This window comes from Quercus robur, chromosome 3, assembly GCF_932294415.1.
Source record: "Quercus robur chromosome 3, dhQueRobu3.1, whole genome shotgun sequence".
In the NCBI taxonomy this organism is placed as follows: Eukaryota; Viridiplantae; Streptophyta; class Magnoliopsida; order Fagales; family Fagaceae; genus Quercus; species Quercus robur.
The window spans coordinates 61,791,793-61,808,700 of NC_065536.1; the positions used below are offsets into that span (position 1 = coordinate 61,791,793).

Here is a 16,908-nt window from a genome sequence, read left to right on the forward strand (position 1 = left end):
GTGTGTCACACCAAAAAAATTACAAGGCATATAATATACTTATATTACAAATAATCTTTATTTTCAGTATCCACATCATCTTTGTCAAAACAGAATAAACTATCTAAAAATTTTGTGAATCTAATAATAATAATAATAATAATAATCGAATTTCTATCTAAAACGGTTCACCAAATGTAGAAGTCATCAAACACTATAAGAATGACTCTTTGTTTGCCTAGGTAATACACACATATAAATATATGAGTATTGTAGGGACACGATTTATTTAACGGCCCAAGAATGACGTTGGGCTCGTATGCAAAGGGCCCCAACAATATGATTTGTAGAGAGTGGGCTTGAAAGGCATGACTTTGGGCACAGGTGGACAGTTTAATCGTGGCGTCTATGGAAGTTCTTATATGGGCGGGCTTGGCTAGACTAGCTAAGCCCTCCATTAGTACGGGTTGTATGACTTAAGCCCTTGGACGCTGTCCGAGGAGCCTTATATCCTTCCCTTTCTCCCTTTTACCAGGGGAGGGAGTCCCCCTTTTTCTTCTGGGGGGTTTTTCCTTTTATACTAGTGTTTTCTTCCCCCTTTAGAGTCCACGTGTAAGTTTCACTTTTCTGGGGTGCAGACCTGTCCTGTCAACCCATACCTAGAGTGGTTTGGGGTCGTTGGGAAAGTTAAAGGGTATGGTTTAGAGTATGGACTTGTCAGATACAGGGTTTTGTATTATGATGTTGGCAACTTTTTCCGTTGCCCTGCCCCTACACTCAGTTTGCCCCTTTCTTCAGGCATTTCGTGAGGTGCCGAGCAAGAGGTCGTCCTCGGCAATGGCTCTCCTCGGCTTGGGCCCTGGGCCTAATGTAGAGTGGGCTTGGGCCACGAGTTCTCTGGCCCCACAAGTATGTTTTCTATTTTTTTTAATTACTTTAAATTACAATCAATTGTCTTCTCCTCCATTATACTAGATAAAAGAATTTAGGTTTTAATTTTTTTTTTTTATTACTTAGTATCAATAAATCATAATAATCATTCAAATAATAGTTACATTCTTACTCATCTCGATATATATGAACAAATCAACATACTGTAACATGGAGTCCACAATTATAAGAGTAATTTTCAAGTCTGATTTATATATTAGAGTATTATGTGTTTTAATTTTTTATTTTTATGTCTCTTTTACTATGATTTGTTGTCAAGAAAAATGGTTTGCTCTCTTTTTCTATGCTAAATGTAATCCCAAGATTTGAAATTCTATATTTCCACGTGTTTGCTCTCTATTTTTTTTTTTTTTTTTAAAACAAAAAAAAAAAACAAAGATGGTCATTGTGGGGGTAACAAACCGAGAAGCCTATACCAATATACATGTTGGGCCAAAGACCCAGTCCAAGGAAGAACCCCTCCTCAGCCATGGGAAGAACCTCTCCTCGGCCAGGTATGGCCAAGGACAAAGGGAACGGCCTATCACTAAAAGTGGCACTCCGGGTCACTCCCTGGAATAGGAAAAGTACTAAAATAAAAAAGGACAACGGAAAGAATGGAAATATCTAAGGGAAAGCTGCCATCATTGCACTCAGTGCTCTGTACCTAACATAGCCATGTTTTTTTGCCTTTACAACCACTCCTAACAACTGGGGGGAGGGGCTGATGGGACAAGTATCAATACTACGAATCTAAATCAGGAGGGAGGAAACTAATATAAAAGGGGGTGAAGGGAGGCAAGGAGGAGGACTCTGGAACGCCTATCACTCACCATGCATTAGATAAAGCTCCTCGGATTGTGCCGAGGACCAACTTTCTTAGATAAACTCAGTTCATCTTTGCTTGATTGTCATGAACACCCTATTAACTGTTATCCATGCACTGAGGCCCAGCTCTTCGACCCACTCTCTACAAATTTATTGTACAAGGCTCACAGGTCCAAGATCTCATACATCTTGGGCTTAGGCTGCCAAGCGAGACCCTATAGTCATATAGAAGAACAAATAGGAAAAATAAATGTTGAAGAATACTATTATATTAGTAAACTTCATTCATAAATGAGTTTTCAATACTATGAAAAATTCCTAAGGTGTGTTTCATTGGATTTATTGTAGCAATGAATATAGTAAAAAGAATATTAGGCAACAATAATTTTGATTCATTATCCTCTTCTCCATTAACATGTTCTAGCAGTTAGTTTTTTTTCCCCATACCACCTGGAATTCAGAATTTGAAATAAAGAATAAAGATTTGCATAACGTATACTTCATATTGGGGTGCGTTGCACTAAAAAAATGACAAAGCATATAATATACTTATATTACAAATAATCTTTATTTCCATTATCCACATCATCTTTGTCAAAACAGAATAACCTATCTAAAAATTTTGTGACTCTAACGCATAACATCAAATTCCTATCTAAAACGGTTCACCGAATATAGAAGTCATCAAACACTATAAGAATGACTCTTTGTTTGCCTAGGTAATACAAACGCATGAATATATAAGTATGTTCTCTATTTTTTTAATTACTTTAAATTACAATCAATTGTCTTCTCTCCCATTATATTTGGAAAAAGAATTTAGGTTTTAATTATTTTTTGGCAAAAACCACATTTTCGTCTCTACATTTTCAACCGATTCCCACTTTGGTCTCTATCTTTTATTTTCACCGCTTTTAGTCCCTATTTAGAAAAACGCCATATATTTTAATCCTTTCTGTCAGTGCCCTAACGGCAAAGTCCTAGGTGGCAGACGGAACTATTAAAATAATAATAAAATTCTTTATTTTGGTATTAAAAAATGCCACGTCAGCATCTAAATTAAAAAAAACAAAAAATTTAACTAAATAAAAAAATTAAAAATAGAATTAAAAACCAAAAATCACATGAATTGAGATCTAAGAGTGTCTTGAACAAAAACAACAAGAACACAAACCCCAAAAAAAAAAAAAAAAAAAACATTCTAAACCGAATTCTCCAGCAAAACACTAATCCACATGATTTTCACAAATCAAAATCATAAACCCAATAAACAAACCATTCTCCAACAAACCCATAAACCTATATTTTCTTAGGAAACAAACACAAAATAAACCCAAAAAATTTAGCTTTCTTCCTCACCACCACCAAGAATATCCCTCAAAGACTTGTACACAATCCCCGGCTGCTTCAAGCACCCGAACATGGTGTGACTCTTGCCCGAACCCGTTGGACCATACATCATAATGCTGCATTTTTCTCCTAACTTCACGCTGTGGATTCTTGACTCCACGAACGTCTTGTAGAAGAGATCAAGGTCTTGGTCTTCGGAAAGAGAAACCCCATCTAGGCTAAAGTCCCAATGGCCAAAATCGGCTCGAATGCGAATGGAATGGTTGTTTGAATTAACATTCAAAACCGAAGTGGGTTTTTCTTTCCGATTTGGGTAGTCTCGGATCCGAGTGATTACTTCAGTCGAGTGTTCCTGTGGGTGTGGGGTTTCTTTGGTCGATGTGTTTGGATTCGAAGATGGGTTTGGTTTGTTTGCATTATTGTAATGCAAACGAAGCTTTGATTGCGGTGTTTTGATCTGTGTCAGGTGGGCTTGATTTACTTTTCAAGATGGCGTGGGAGCCATTAGAATGAGAACCAAGAAGAAATTTCAAGATTGAGTTTAAAGAAGACTCCAAGAGAGACAAATAATTCTATTTGTTAGATCTAGGTTTGTGTTCTTGTTGTTCTTGTTCAAGACACACTTAGATCTCAATTCATGTGATTTTTGGTTTTTAATTCTTTTTTTTAAGTTAAAATTAATAAATTTTTTTTTAATATAGATGCTGATGTGGCATTTTTTAATGCCAAAATAAAAATTATTATTATTATTTTAATAGTTTCATTTGCCACCTAGGACTTTGTCGTTAGGGTACTGATGGAAAGGACTAAAATGGATGGCGTTTTTCTAAATAAGGACCAAAAGCGGTGAAAATAAAAGATAGGGACCAAAGTGGGAATCGCCTGAAAATATAGAGACGAAAATGTGATTTTCGCCTTTTTTTTATTATTACTTAGTATCAATAAATCACAATAATCATTCAAATAATTGTTACATTCTTACTCATCTAGATATATATGAACAAATCAACATACCATAACATGGAGTCCACAAGTATAGGAGTAATATTCAATTGCACAAAAATTTACTCTAAGATTTGTCTTCTTTTCATTTCTACTTTTTATTTTTATTTTTTATGTCAATTTAAATTCATTATTTTTGTAAAACCATGTTTACTCTACACTATTTAATTATGAAGTTTCCAGAGTATGTCATATATTTGATGGCTGATTTAAATGATTTCTTGACAAATTGTTTTGAATAATTTAATAAGTTACATTATATATCTTTGGTTATTTTTTTTAGTAATGGTAGTTTATTAACTTATTTGGTAAGAATTTTCTCTTGGCGATTCACAAAATGATTCTTAACGAATTATTATTATAAATTTTTTGCTTTAAAATAGGTTTAACCATAAAATGATCATTAAAAATATTCTCACACATCGTGTGGGTTTGCGGCTAGTAAAAATAAAAATAAATCTCTTTAAAGCTTAAGAAACACAATATACTAAAATTAAAGAGAAAATTTTTTGAGGACAAAATATTATAGATAATTTAAAAGAATTTTGGTCTAAATCTTGAACACCGCAACTCCATAAAATTCACACTAATAATAGTACTTTATGATTGCATAGTTAGAATTTTGGTTTAATTCTTGAACATTGGCTTGGAAATTGATTATATGAGTATTTAGTTCCATGCAATGTGCTATGTATTGATCTATAAACAAAACCAACTTTACAAAAGTTAAACTATATTTCCTTCTTTTTTTTTTCTTTTTTTTTTTTTTCCTTTTCAAGGATCTAATAAGCAAAAGATGAATTGCAAAATACCTACAATGCGCATGAGGTGTGTTGTAAATCTTGAATGCTATAGTGCATTTAGGGATTCCTACATGGAGAGAGAGAGAGAGAGAGTTTGTAGGAACTGTAGATTTATTTTTTAAACCTGAGAAAGGGGTAGAGTTGCTAGGATTTTGAGGTGGGAAGAGAGGAGTTATAACTTATAGCTTATAATGTGTCCTTTTGTTCATCTAATTAATTGAATCCAAGCATGAGTTTTCTTTTTAAAATGCTAAAATAAATTATAATGAGGAGTAAATTTGTGAGACTTGCAAAGCTGATGTGTCAAATTTTTAAAAGGTTAATAAAAATTCAAAGTTTCGATTTTATATTATATATATAAATAATACGGTATATATTAGAAATAGATGGATATTAAAATTAGATAGATTAGTTAGGTGCAATACTAGGAACATAACCTCTTTCTTTTTCACAATTTGCTAATGTAACAAATTGTAATTAGGATAGCATCAATTTCACATTGGTTCACTACTAATATCACTTTTATAAAACACCTATCACAATACATCACCTGAATGTTGTCATTAGAGTCATTAGACATACTATGGGTGGCATAGTTTCTTACATTAGTAATGTGCAAAGCAAAAATGCAATCAAACATCAAACAGACTCTTTTTCTTTCCTGGTGGCTCTTGCAATGCTTTTTCTGCCAGACCTCTTCATATCAATGTATCCGTAGGTAATCATTTTAAACTTACATCTTTAAACTTCACAAGTAACTTCTATCCAAGTTTAAGTTAAGCTTTCTACTCACAAATTTTCCTTTACATATCAACGGGACCCCAAACCCCACCCCCCCACCCCCCCCCCCCCCCCCCCACCCCAAAAAAAAGGAAAAAGAAAAAAAATACTAATTTTATATATTTATATGAAATTTAAGAATTTGGCCCAACAAATTTTAAATTTTATTTATAGTCAGTTTAATTGATTTGCAATCCAAAAAATTAATGTAATCCGAGAGATTTTAGTCTTGGCTTGAATTAAGCTATTTTTGCTTAAAAAATAAGTTGTACTTTAAAATTTTGAATCTCAAAAAGCTTAACATGAGTCAAATAAACTAGAAAATAAGCACATCTAAACAGGCCTACAAATAGTTGTCGTGATGTTTTTGGGTCTTGTATGATTGACCCTCAGGTTGGGGGGTCTACAAGGAAGCTTGTCATTTCTCTTTTTCTTTTTTTTTTCCTCCTCCCCTATGGTTTAGACTTCAGAATGCAAATGAATATGTTTGCATTGTTTCGAGCTTTTTTCATGTGAAACAAAGCAAGATTTTAATGAACTCCAATGTTCCATTACTAGTTTACCCTCAGTGACAAACCAGTTTAGATGGCACATAAAGGGTCAAAAGAGTCATTAAGGTACGTTCCCTCTATAAAGTTTTAACAGCAAATGAGTGCACTTTATTTTGTAGAGAGTTCCCTCCAACTTTTACCAATTTGCTTTTGCTTTCGTCATAATTATATTTAGTCCTCCACCACAATCACCACCATGGTCAATCTTCCATTCTTCTTCCTCAACCTCATCACCAACGTTTTGAACCCCACTTTGCCACAGACTTCCCACAATAGAAACTCAGAGACTGGACTCCAATGCCTCAGCCAGACAAGAAGTTAAGGCACCTTCCATGTAAGTAAGCATTCCGTTTCTCTCTTTAGTTTTGTAGATTTCTTTGATAGGGAAATAAACAAACCTCTTTGTTCTTTGTTTAGATGAATTGTTTGCCTTGGTATGCCATCTGGGTCTTCAAAAGAAATGAGAGAAAGGAGATGATATATGATAATGCTATAAAATGGTTAACTTTAACTATGAGTTCCTATCTCAAAGGTGAGTTACATTTTAAAATTGTAATTGATGCTTATGTGAGTGTGCATGTTTCTTGTGCTTTCTGCTGCAGAAAATTCTCACTTCATAGTTAACAATTTCATGTAGATATATGATCATGCATTAATTCAAGAGAAGCAAAATAGACAAGATGAGGTATGTGCACACCAAAACCAGAATACATTTCCAATCCATTCATACTAAGTTTCATTACATCAGAAATCAGGGGGGAAAAAAATAAAAAATAAGGACTTATTCTATACCCTTTGCACACCCAAAAACAAACAAATAGGAATCCATTTCAGCTGGTTAATCCTCCTTTACTCTTTTTTTTTTTTTTTCTTCTCTTTCCTCTATATCTTTCATCATCAATCCTAGGTCGGATATAGGCGAGTTGCCGATGTATAATTACACTCTGAATGACTAGGGATTATATAACAGGTTCTGTACAAATGATAAATCAAGACCAAAAACTGGAACACCCAAAACCTTAAAGCTCAAGGAAAAAAACCAAAAGGGATGACACACCAAACACACTAGTTTTCATGTAAGTATCTAGGTAGGAACCCCGGTGGGGAACAAAAAAAATGCAGAACACGTTAAATGTGTAGGAGAATGCCAGAATGCACCATAACATTCTAGATCTGGGGGTCTTGGAATGCAGATCTCGACATGCCTATGTAAAATTTCAGGCCGGAATTGCTGCAATCCGAAGAAACTGAATTCAAAGGAGAAGACAGGAACTCAATAATGGATCTGGACCACATAGAATTTCTATTGTGAGGTAAATCAGAAAGGTTGGTTATAGACTCTGGAGGAGGGCTCTTTTGCAGGTTGGTGGTTGTGAAAGATTAGCACTTGGGTTGGGGCAAGGGGACTCCATTCCAAGTGTTTTTAGTAGGAAGCTCCTTTCCTGGAAAAATGCAACAAAGTAAGTGGTAAGTCTTTGATCAAATTCTGACACCAACACAACATACAGAAGTAAATTATAAGGGTAACTCTAATTGATCTTTTCTTTTAGCTTCTCCTGTTCTCCAGCCCCTCATTGTGAAAACAAAGGAAATTATCTATACATGGAAGGGGCATTCCTTGCACTAGAAAATTCATATGACCCATTTATTGAGTTTGATATCTTATCCTTGACTAACATACTAATGTGCAAAGAGTGTTCTCCAGGAATAGGGGTGAATTAAGCTTTCAGCTAAATGTAATCAACTGATCATCCTTGCAATTTTAAGTTGTTGCGAAGTAGACGAATTAATTCAAGGCAACATCTACGATCCCACTTGGCCTAACTGAGCCTCTTCAAATATATGCATGACCTAGACAAGATATCACACTAAGATGAAAGCTTCTATAGAAGCAATGATGACTCTTAAGTACTTGGGGCATTTTGGCAGTTGCTCAGATATAAAAACTTAAGTTTCTGCCATGATATTTTTCCTTTTAAACTTTTTTTTTTTTGCTAGGTAAATAAGGGCTGGTGGGTTTCAAACCCCATTGCCCACCACCACAAGAGGGGCTGGAACCACAGGGGTATCCCTTGAACCCCATTTTTCCTTTTAAACATAATGCTATGCATTTATGCCATCTGTAGTATTTGCTTGATTTGTTGTGAGACAACAGTAAAGTTGAAAATATGAAAAAAAGGTAGAGAGTTATGGCCACAATAGGATACAGAAATATAGAAGAAGAGGCGTAAAAAGCACACAAGCTGGCTCTAAGATTCTCTGAAAGGATTATAATAGGAGTAACAGAGTTTATTTTATTTCAGTGGAGAGTAGAACATCTTACACTCTCTTGCTTTATAATATTGTCATATAACTTAAATTTTCCATCAAATCTTGATGCATAAAATAATTCAAAGCATAATGAAGCACTTAAAATTTTGGTCGAGGTTAAAAATCTAGAGTTCTTATTTATGACGTGTCAACAGGATTTATAGTTGTGCAGGATTTGTAGTCCTGTATAAATAACAAGCAATTTCAATGTTTTTTCTCTTTTTATTTCTATTTTCTGTCAGGCTCATGCTGCTCATCTGTGCATTGCCATTGGCTAGGTTTTACCTAAATTTTGTATTACACATTTTGGACTTGATAATGTGATCTGCAGCAGCTCTCTGATCAACTTTTTTCTTTATTTTTTTGATAGGTAACATATGGGGAGGGGGCTGTTGGGGTTCAAACCCCATTGCCAAGGCACTACAAGAGGTGCTGGAACTACAGGAGTATCCCTTGAACCCTAGCTATCTGATTAACTTCATTTTGAAGAATTTGCAATTATTAATTATCAAAGACGCTAAGTAAAGAAAAGCAAGTTGCAACTATTTTAGTTGATTTCATCCAAGTCACTATGATTTCTTAGTTGAGTTCTGTTTTGCATAGATGGTCCTTCCCAATTTTCATAATCTTTTCTCCAACTTCTCTCATGTGCCCACCCCAACACCCCCCCCCCCCCCCCCAACCCCTTTCTCCTCTTTTTATGGCCCCAGAAGCAAGGTATTCCATATACTAAAATGGTAATAACCGCTACTGCTAGACTAGTATTATTGGTTTCATTCTTAATAATTACTGTGACTTCTAATACCATATTTACTGTCCAATATATGGCTTTATCATTAGTAGACTCAAAAGTTCCACTTGTGCTTGATAGTTTCTGCTCAGAAACTTTAACCATCATCACCATCTCTAATTGCACAAAATACCACAACCACCATTCACCTGACAAAACAACAACAACAACAAAGCCCTAGTCCCAAAACTATGAGGTCGGTAGTAGATCCTTAACAAACTAATTGGAATCATTCACATGTATTCTTTTTCACTATTCTCTCCAATATAAAATCATACTCTTTGTCACCCCCTTAATTAAGATGTTCTTTATTTATGAACTACATACGCACCCAATAGGTCTTGAACCCACGACCTCACCCAGTCAACCCTCTAGCCCATTATTATGATAGCTCATTGGCTACTAGTATTATTTTAGGTCTTCCTAACTCTTTTTGTTCCCTCTCCTTGACAAAACATACACTCAAATTGTTTGGCTTATAATTAGTCTTAAATCCTGACTAATTCTTTATAATGTCTATATAGTGACTATAAACTGCAGCTGATGAGAATCAGTAGACTCTTAGCTTTCTCCAGCCTTCTCTTCTACCCCTACTCCATTCAATAAGCCCCAGACCATTAACTACTGTCAATTTTTCTGCAGTCAACTTGAAAGTTGACAACCTTGCAAGTTTTACAACTATTACTAAATGAATTATTGAGACTTCTTTCTACTGCTGCTATCGAATGCCATACCACCAACGGCATTGTATTGTTAGAATCATAGTTTTAGGATAACTTACACTTTCTGAAAATTTGGGGCTAGGAATTCCTGCTGCTAATGATCTGAACAGTGGGGTTACTTGAAGAGGGGAACCAAAGTCTGTACTTGATGAGACACAAACAACTCCATCATTGTTTGGTTGTTCATCACAACACATGAAAATCCCTGCAAGAAGATTAGATATTTTATCATTAATTTTAACTTAGTCAGGTGATGTCATATATAAAAATAAAAGAAAGCTTGTAGTTCCTTGTATTCCATATAAGATTTTATTACCTTGCTTTGGGGTTGCTCCAGAAATAACCCCATTCTCACATTCGCCAACATCCTTTTGCTCTTCAATATGAATTGATTCTGACCCAGTTCCAATATCCTGATGCAGTGAACATATCTCAGCATGTCCTTGTTCCAGTTTGTTACTGGCTGAATGCAACAGGAGAGTCGATCCTGTACTGTAGTCAGAGCTACCAGGAGACTCATCGTACAGATCAGGTTGCCTAAACAATATTTATAAACACTTAGATGCTGAAACCAAAAGGGGGAAAAATATTAAATTTGAATATTAGTTAAAACCATATGTACTACCTCCAGGATTGATGACTTCCCTCATTACAACTTCTTAAGTCATCTACCAAATCTTTGAAATCTTCAAGTTGAAGATCAATATCAGGGAATCTATAATTTAGAATATCACATTCTTTGCTTCGGTTCAGGAAATCTTGCAGAGCCTGAAATAATATTTGATAAATATTAGAGAAAATGAAAACTCTGACGTGCATCATATTTAAAGCTTAACTCAGAAGGAAATGTAGGGTACTCAAGTACAAAGCACATATGTGTGGCTTTAAAGTTTAAACAGAAGCAATCTATATTTTTTTTATATAGCAAATACTAAGATTTCAACCAAAACTCAACTAATATGATGTTGTTGATGATGATGATGATATTATTCTCATTTAGACTGGTTTGGGCAATATGAATGAAAAAACTGCATTCATTTAATTGATGCTTGGAATTGAACTAGGTGAATCCTACGTATGCAAACCATATGTACTTTCATATTGGTCCTATCCAACTCAGTGGACCATTCCTAGAGAAAAACATTGGATGCGATGAAATCAAAGCAAATGCAAAATTATTTCTAACCTTCCAAGCATTTTCAAGACTTTGGTCTGTGTTCTCTGTATTAACTTTAAGTGCGAGTGAGCTGAGCAATTCCGCTTGTTGCATCAAAGCAGTTATCTTTGGGTCATCTTTTTTGAGAAATGTACCCTGAATCTTATCATTCTGAGCTGCTTCTGCATAAAATGAAGAGTAACATTAATTTCTACAAATAACCAGCAGAAAACAAAATCTTCAGAGTAAAAATTAGACTGCATTGTGTTGGTTACATTGAAAAATGATGTCCTATTCTCAAACTTTTTCTCCTAATGCGCTTCTCAGGTTTTGCCAGAGAAATCTGAAGCACAGGCACTAAACAAAAAATCTGTTTTTTCTATAGGTAAATTACCATCATTGAGGACTTCCTTGGCACTGTTGACTTGATGTTGGGCTGGCAAGTTATTAATATTGTGGAAGTTCTGAACCAAAACAGCAAAAGGAGCTCTTAGCTGCTGATTTATTGTTCCACATGGCTTATGTGATCTGTCTCTTAAGTTGTAACTCTCTGTGAAATCAGAGATGTGGGTCCTCCTGGGATTGGAAAAAGAATGAGTTCTTCTACTTTGTTAAGCACAAATGCTATATTATGTCTACATTCAACTTTTACTGTACCTCATCTTCTTTAAAGGTGCTGCAGTCCCTGAAGTTCTATCTGTATTATATCCATTTTGGGGTACAACCCTTTTGTTATTTGAATTGATGTATGAACTAGCATTCTCTTTTGCTAAGGCTTCATATTTTGCTCTCTTCTTGCACAGTGTAGAGAAACGGTTCTTCACAGCATTATCCGTTCTGCATAGCCACCAAAACGAATAAAACTCAACTGTATATTCATGTTGAAACTTTTTCAAAGAACAGAAGAAGAACTATTATCTACCTGCCTGAAACCACCTTTGCAATTTCTGTCCATCTGTTACCAAACATCTTTTGAGCCTGCAGATCATTGCGAATTATTAGATCACAAGCACATCCAATAATTGGTTAATATTTAGCTAAACTAAAACTGTACTGGATTTTTTTTTTTCATTTTTTTTTTTTTTCCTGCTTAGCTTTTGAAAAGCAGAAAAAAGATAACAAAACTTTTAACTGTACCTAAAGAACAAGTTTTGCTACATCATTAACTCATATAATGCGCTGCTAGTGCTAGCAAAACATGTGATAACCAAACAAATACTAAAACAAAACAACATTTTCTCTTAAACATTATAGTCCTTTAAAAAAAATTAAAAAATTAAAAAGAAAAAGGAAAAAAAAAAAATCCTTTGAACTGCATCAATTACCTCACATAAGAGAAGGTCCTCCTCCGGCGACCATCCGCCTTTCTTGAAATCAGAATTCAAGTATGTATACCACCTGCACCATTGCCAACCATATAAGATTAAAGCTAATAAGCATCAAAACAAACAAACAGGACAAAACAGAGGACCATATCATTGGTTTTTTCTTTTATGAGGAGAGAAGGTGCCAATTGAGCTAGAACTCATTAGCAAACCACCATATATATCATTGTCAATCTAACTAACCTTCTTCTACACTGCCGTGTTGTTTTGTCCTTGAACTTTGATGCAATAATCGCCCAACTACATTCATGGATTACAAACAAATTCATTATTTTTCATCAATTAACAGTGCTTTACTTCATAAACAAAAACGAAAGAGACCCTTTTTCTTTTGTACACACACAAACAAAGAAAGAAATCCATACTTCTCTGTTCCATGAAGACCAATTTGCTCACGGAGTATATCATCCTCCTGCAAATTCAAATACCCTTTTAGTTATATATATCACAAAATGAAACAGAGAATCAAATATTAAAATATATAATAAAATAACAAAAGTGGGTGACACACAGTCACAGACAAACCTCTTGACTCCACGTAACAATGTGACGCTCCTTCTTCTTAGAATCTTCGTTGCTGTTGTTGTTATTAATCTTCTTCTTCTTCATACTCTCTTGCATTGTTTTTACTAGTCACTGTGACTCTCTCTCTCTCTCTCTCTATAACTCACTTTCTCTCTTGGACGCTCTCACTCTTTTTAAGCCAACCCTTTATGGTGTGAGAGTTATATAACATAAAAAAAAAAAAAAAAAAAAACCCAAACCCAAAAAAAAAAAAAAAAAAGCAAAGAAATTTTTTTCAAAAACCCAAAAAGGAACCACACCGTTTCGTTTCTCTTTCTCTCTCTCTTTAATCTTTACAAAGACTATTTGCTTCAAACGGTGTCGTAAGCATAAATACAATCACAAAGCTCAGTCTCTCTCTCTCTATCAGAAAAGCTCCATAAGACTAAAACCAAAAAAATTGCCTTGGATTCTAACTTTTGAGTCCACGCTATTTCCTGGATTCAATCAAAAAAAAACCACGACCACCGAAATCAAAAGACATATATGAAGAGAGAGAGAGTTGAAGCCAAAAATGGCATACTACTAGTTTAGTAGTACTAGTACTTGCGAAAAAGAAAACTCTGTATGTGATTGGATTGGGTTGGATCCACTTAGGAATACACTTTTTTTTTTCTCGAAAACCAAGAAACCGTTTTTCAAACAAGTGTATATATAATGTAGCAGTAAAAGGAAAAAAATGGGGATCTGAAGACAACTTACGATGAGTTGTGTTGTGTTCTGTTTCAGTTGTTGTTGTTGATGATGTTGTCTCTGAGAAAAAAAAACTGTTTGGATTGGGAGATTTTAGAGAGAAAGGTAGAGAGAGAGAGATGGGTATGTGTTTTGTGTATGTATGATGTGAATGATGATCTGTAACTTTTTGAAAACGCACACAACACTTGCAGGGTTTTTGTTTTGTTTTAAATGAGAGAAAAATAAATAAATAAATAATAATTTAAATCAACGGATTCTTTTGCTTAGTGCGCGGGTATGAGGGGAAGTTTGAAAAAAAAAAATAACGCTGAATTCCATGAGATAACATTAATGAATGGGGGAGTGGACTATGCCCACCTTTCTTCACCAAAATTATCACACATGTCTACTTTTTTTTCTTTTTTCGCATTCAATTATCACATATCAGTATTATAATACTAAGGGGATACATATTTTTAATAATTATATATACATGTACAAAAAATTTAACTTTTTTTTTAATGGTTTAGGTGGCAAGATGTGAGAGGTGTTAAAAAACTGGTATTAGCAGTGGGATCATATAAAAGCGATGATACTCTAATAAGTAGTAAAAATCTTTTTATAGTTGAGTGATATAACTCCTCTCCCTTATTAGAATGACATTTTTTTTTATAAAGTTTCAATCTATGATGTCCGTTTATGATTATTGTATTTTTTATCATCAAATTAAGATACCTATCAGTTTTTGGTGTAGGCGGGAGATTGGATCCTAGACTTTTTATTCAAGACCAATAAAAACTTTTCCAATTGAACTAACTGAAACCCACTTATTAGAAAGTCCTTTTCATCCATTATTTTCATCTATTGCTGTACCCGTTGAATAATAATAATAACATCAACTTGTCACATTAGCCGTTAATAATTTTTTATGTTCCTAATAATATTCATATGTTTATATATTTCATGTATGGATTGGTTTGGTTTGGCTTTGTGTACTTTGTCATAGTTTGAATTTTGGTGATTTTTAAGGGTACGTGATGATCTACGTGACCTAACCTTCACAATCACAGCTCAATATATCTATTTCAATTCAATGCTTGTTTTGGTTACTCACTTCACTTGCTTTTCATCTATGTCATCGAATCAATCATGTATTTTAGCAAGTTACACTTTTAATATGCTTGTGGGTGTGTGCTGGCCACCACGCGTCTTGGAGAGAGTGTCAGAGACGCTCTGTTGTGATTGGGAGTGGTGTGTGGGTCAGATTTGGGAACAGCAAAATTTTTGGGTCTGATTGGAGCGTGGTTCCCAATTGATTTCATGTAGAGGTGGGGTAAATCTCTCGTCATGTGAATTTTGTTCACGCTCTAGGCGCTTCATGCCATCCCCCATTGACAAGTTCATAATGTGTGGAGTGGAATTGTGAATGTGAATTCGTAGATTTTGAAAGTTTAAAATTTTTTTTTCTGTTGGCGCAGAGGATATGTTATTGAAATATATTTCAGTTTTGCAGTTGAGCTTGTAGTACAATGAAACCTATCTATTTTCTTTGTCTTTCAAGTATGATTATTATCAATGGCTTCCGTTTGATTAGAATGATGAAAAAGTGAGGAGATATAAAAGTAAATGGATAGAAAATATTTCGATTTCTCCTCATATATGTTTGGTAAAAAGAAGAGAAAATTTGATTTAAATAAATTCATTATTATTCTCTTATCACATTAAAAGAGGATAAAAAATATTGTAATTAAAAGATAAATGTTATGTACACAACATTTTCACAACAAATCCTATGGGGTAGGTTGTTATGGGTTGTTATTGATAGAGTAGAAAAGTAATTTCAATTATAGGTTCAAATCTCTAATTAAAATGGCCAAAATAGTAAATTCCATGTAAACAACATTTTTTCCTCCCAATTTGGAAGGATGGATTTTAATGGGCTCAAGTGGAAAACTAAACCCACATTCTTTTCCATCCTCCCTTATTTCTACAAGGACAAAGCTTGGCATCAAATATGTTTGGAACTTTGGGCTCCAACCACCAATAAGAATATGACATTTGTCTTTGTCATGTGCATTGCACATGACTCACTTTAACACAACCAATCAAGTGACTCATGTGTATTGCACATGTCGAGACACATGTTATCTTCTTATTGGTGGTTAGAGCCGAAGACTCCAAACATGTTTAGAGTCAAATATTTTCCTTTTCGCAGTTCATTTTCCATTTCCACCCAACCATATGGACTAATAAAATTTCAAAACAAATTAATGATAATGGTATAAATTGTCTAAGTAAGACTTAATTATATTTTCAAATAAAACTAGATGTTGAAATCTTTTCAATTTCATTGACCAAGAATTGAAAAAAAAAGGGGGGGGGGTATAAATTTTCAAACTAAGTTTGGATGAACTTTGATGATTTTCTTATTTACTTAAAAAAAAAAAAAAAAAGAAAAAAAAGAAAAAGAAAAGAAGAAGCTTTTCTTGATGTAGGACTTGCCAAAATAAGCCAAAAAGCTAACTAGTTTAGGTTTGTTAATTGCATTATAATTACGTATATACATATGAAAACTAGCTTGTAATTCTCTTGATATGCACGGGTGCATTTAAGAACAAGCATAATTAGATACATATTAAATGTTCATATTTAAGCTTAATGTTATTGATGTTACTTAAAACAATAAACAAAACAAAACAAATTTGTTAACTCTTGAAAAAGTTTGTAGAGACCATTTGGTAGAATATTGAAATTGTTTTTTTTTTCTTTATTTTATTTTAGTTAAAATGAAATTGGAGATAGGTTGTTGACCAAACCTTTTCACCAATAAACTTTAAGAAAGTTCTCATACACACATTCTAGTATGCATAGTTAGTGCCATTAAAATGTGAAATAACAATTAACAACTAAGGGGTGTGGAATGCAGGTAAGGACATGAAAAATCTAGTAAGTGGAAACTCAAAACTTCTTATAGTTGCAGCAATTGGCTATGAGATGATTTGGATGGCTTGAAACAAGATAACTCAAGAGCCTCTATTGTGCAACATTTGGGCAAACACCCAAGTAACCCATCCCCCTCAGCT

The 16,908-nt window shown here is 34.1% G+C and overlaps 1 protein-coding gene and 1 long non-coding RNA gene across 3 annotated transcripts in view; one reads left to right on the forward strand and one right to left on the reverse strand.

Moving 5' to 3' along the window:
- Positions 1-10,833, forward strand: part of LOC126718745 (uncharacterized) — a 35,087-nt gene extending 24,254 nt beyond the window's left edge. Inside the window, exon 3 of the long non-coding RNA XR_007653043.1 lies at positions 9,662-10,833. This is a non-coding gene — a long non-coding RNA (uncharacterized LOC126718745). The remainder of the gene's footprint in view (positions 1-9,661) is intronic.
- On the reverse strand, positions 6,094-14,023 carry LOC126718741 (transcription factor MYB124-like). Of its 2 annotated transcripts, none has more exons than XM_050421076.1 (13): positions 13,853-14,023; positions 13,112-13,587; positions 12,952-12,998; positions 12,770-12,826; positions 12,527-12,599; positions 12,124-12,179; positions 11,859-12,038; positions 11,596-11,777; positions 11,232-11,383; positions 10,671-10,813; positions 10,362-10,582; positions 10,105-10,250; positions 6,094-6,672 (listed from the first exon to the last, which is right to left on the reverse strand). In XM_050421076.1, exons 2-13 carry the CDS (start codon positions 13,205-13,207, stop codon positions 6,637-6,639), a joined length of 1,389 nt encoding a protein of 462 aa, XP_050277033.1. In that variant the 5' UTR covers positions 13,208-13,587; positions 13,853-14,023; the 3' UTR covers positions 6,094-6,636. The 2 variants fall into 2 exon arrangements, with proteins under 2 accessions (XP_050277033.1, XP_050277032.1); XM_050421075.1 differs by lacking the exon at positions 6,094-6,672 and adding an exon at positions 6,914-7,665 and having other exon boundaries at positions 13,853-14,021.
- Positions 14,024-16,908: the final 2,885 nt, after the last annotated feature.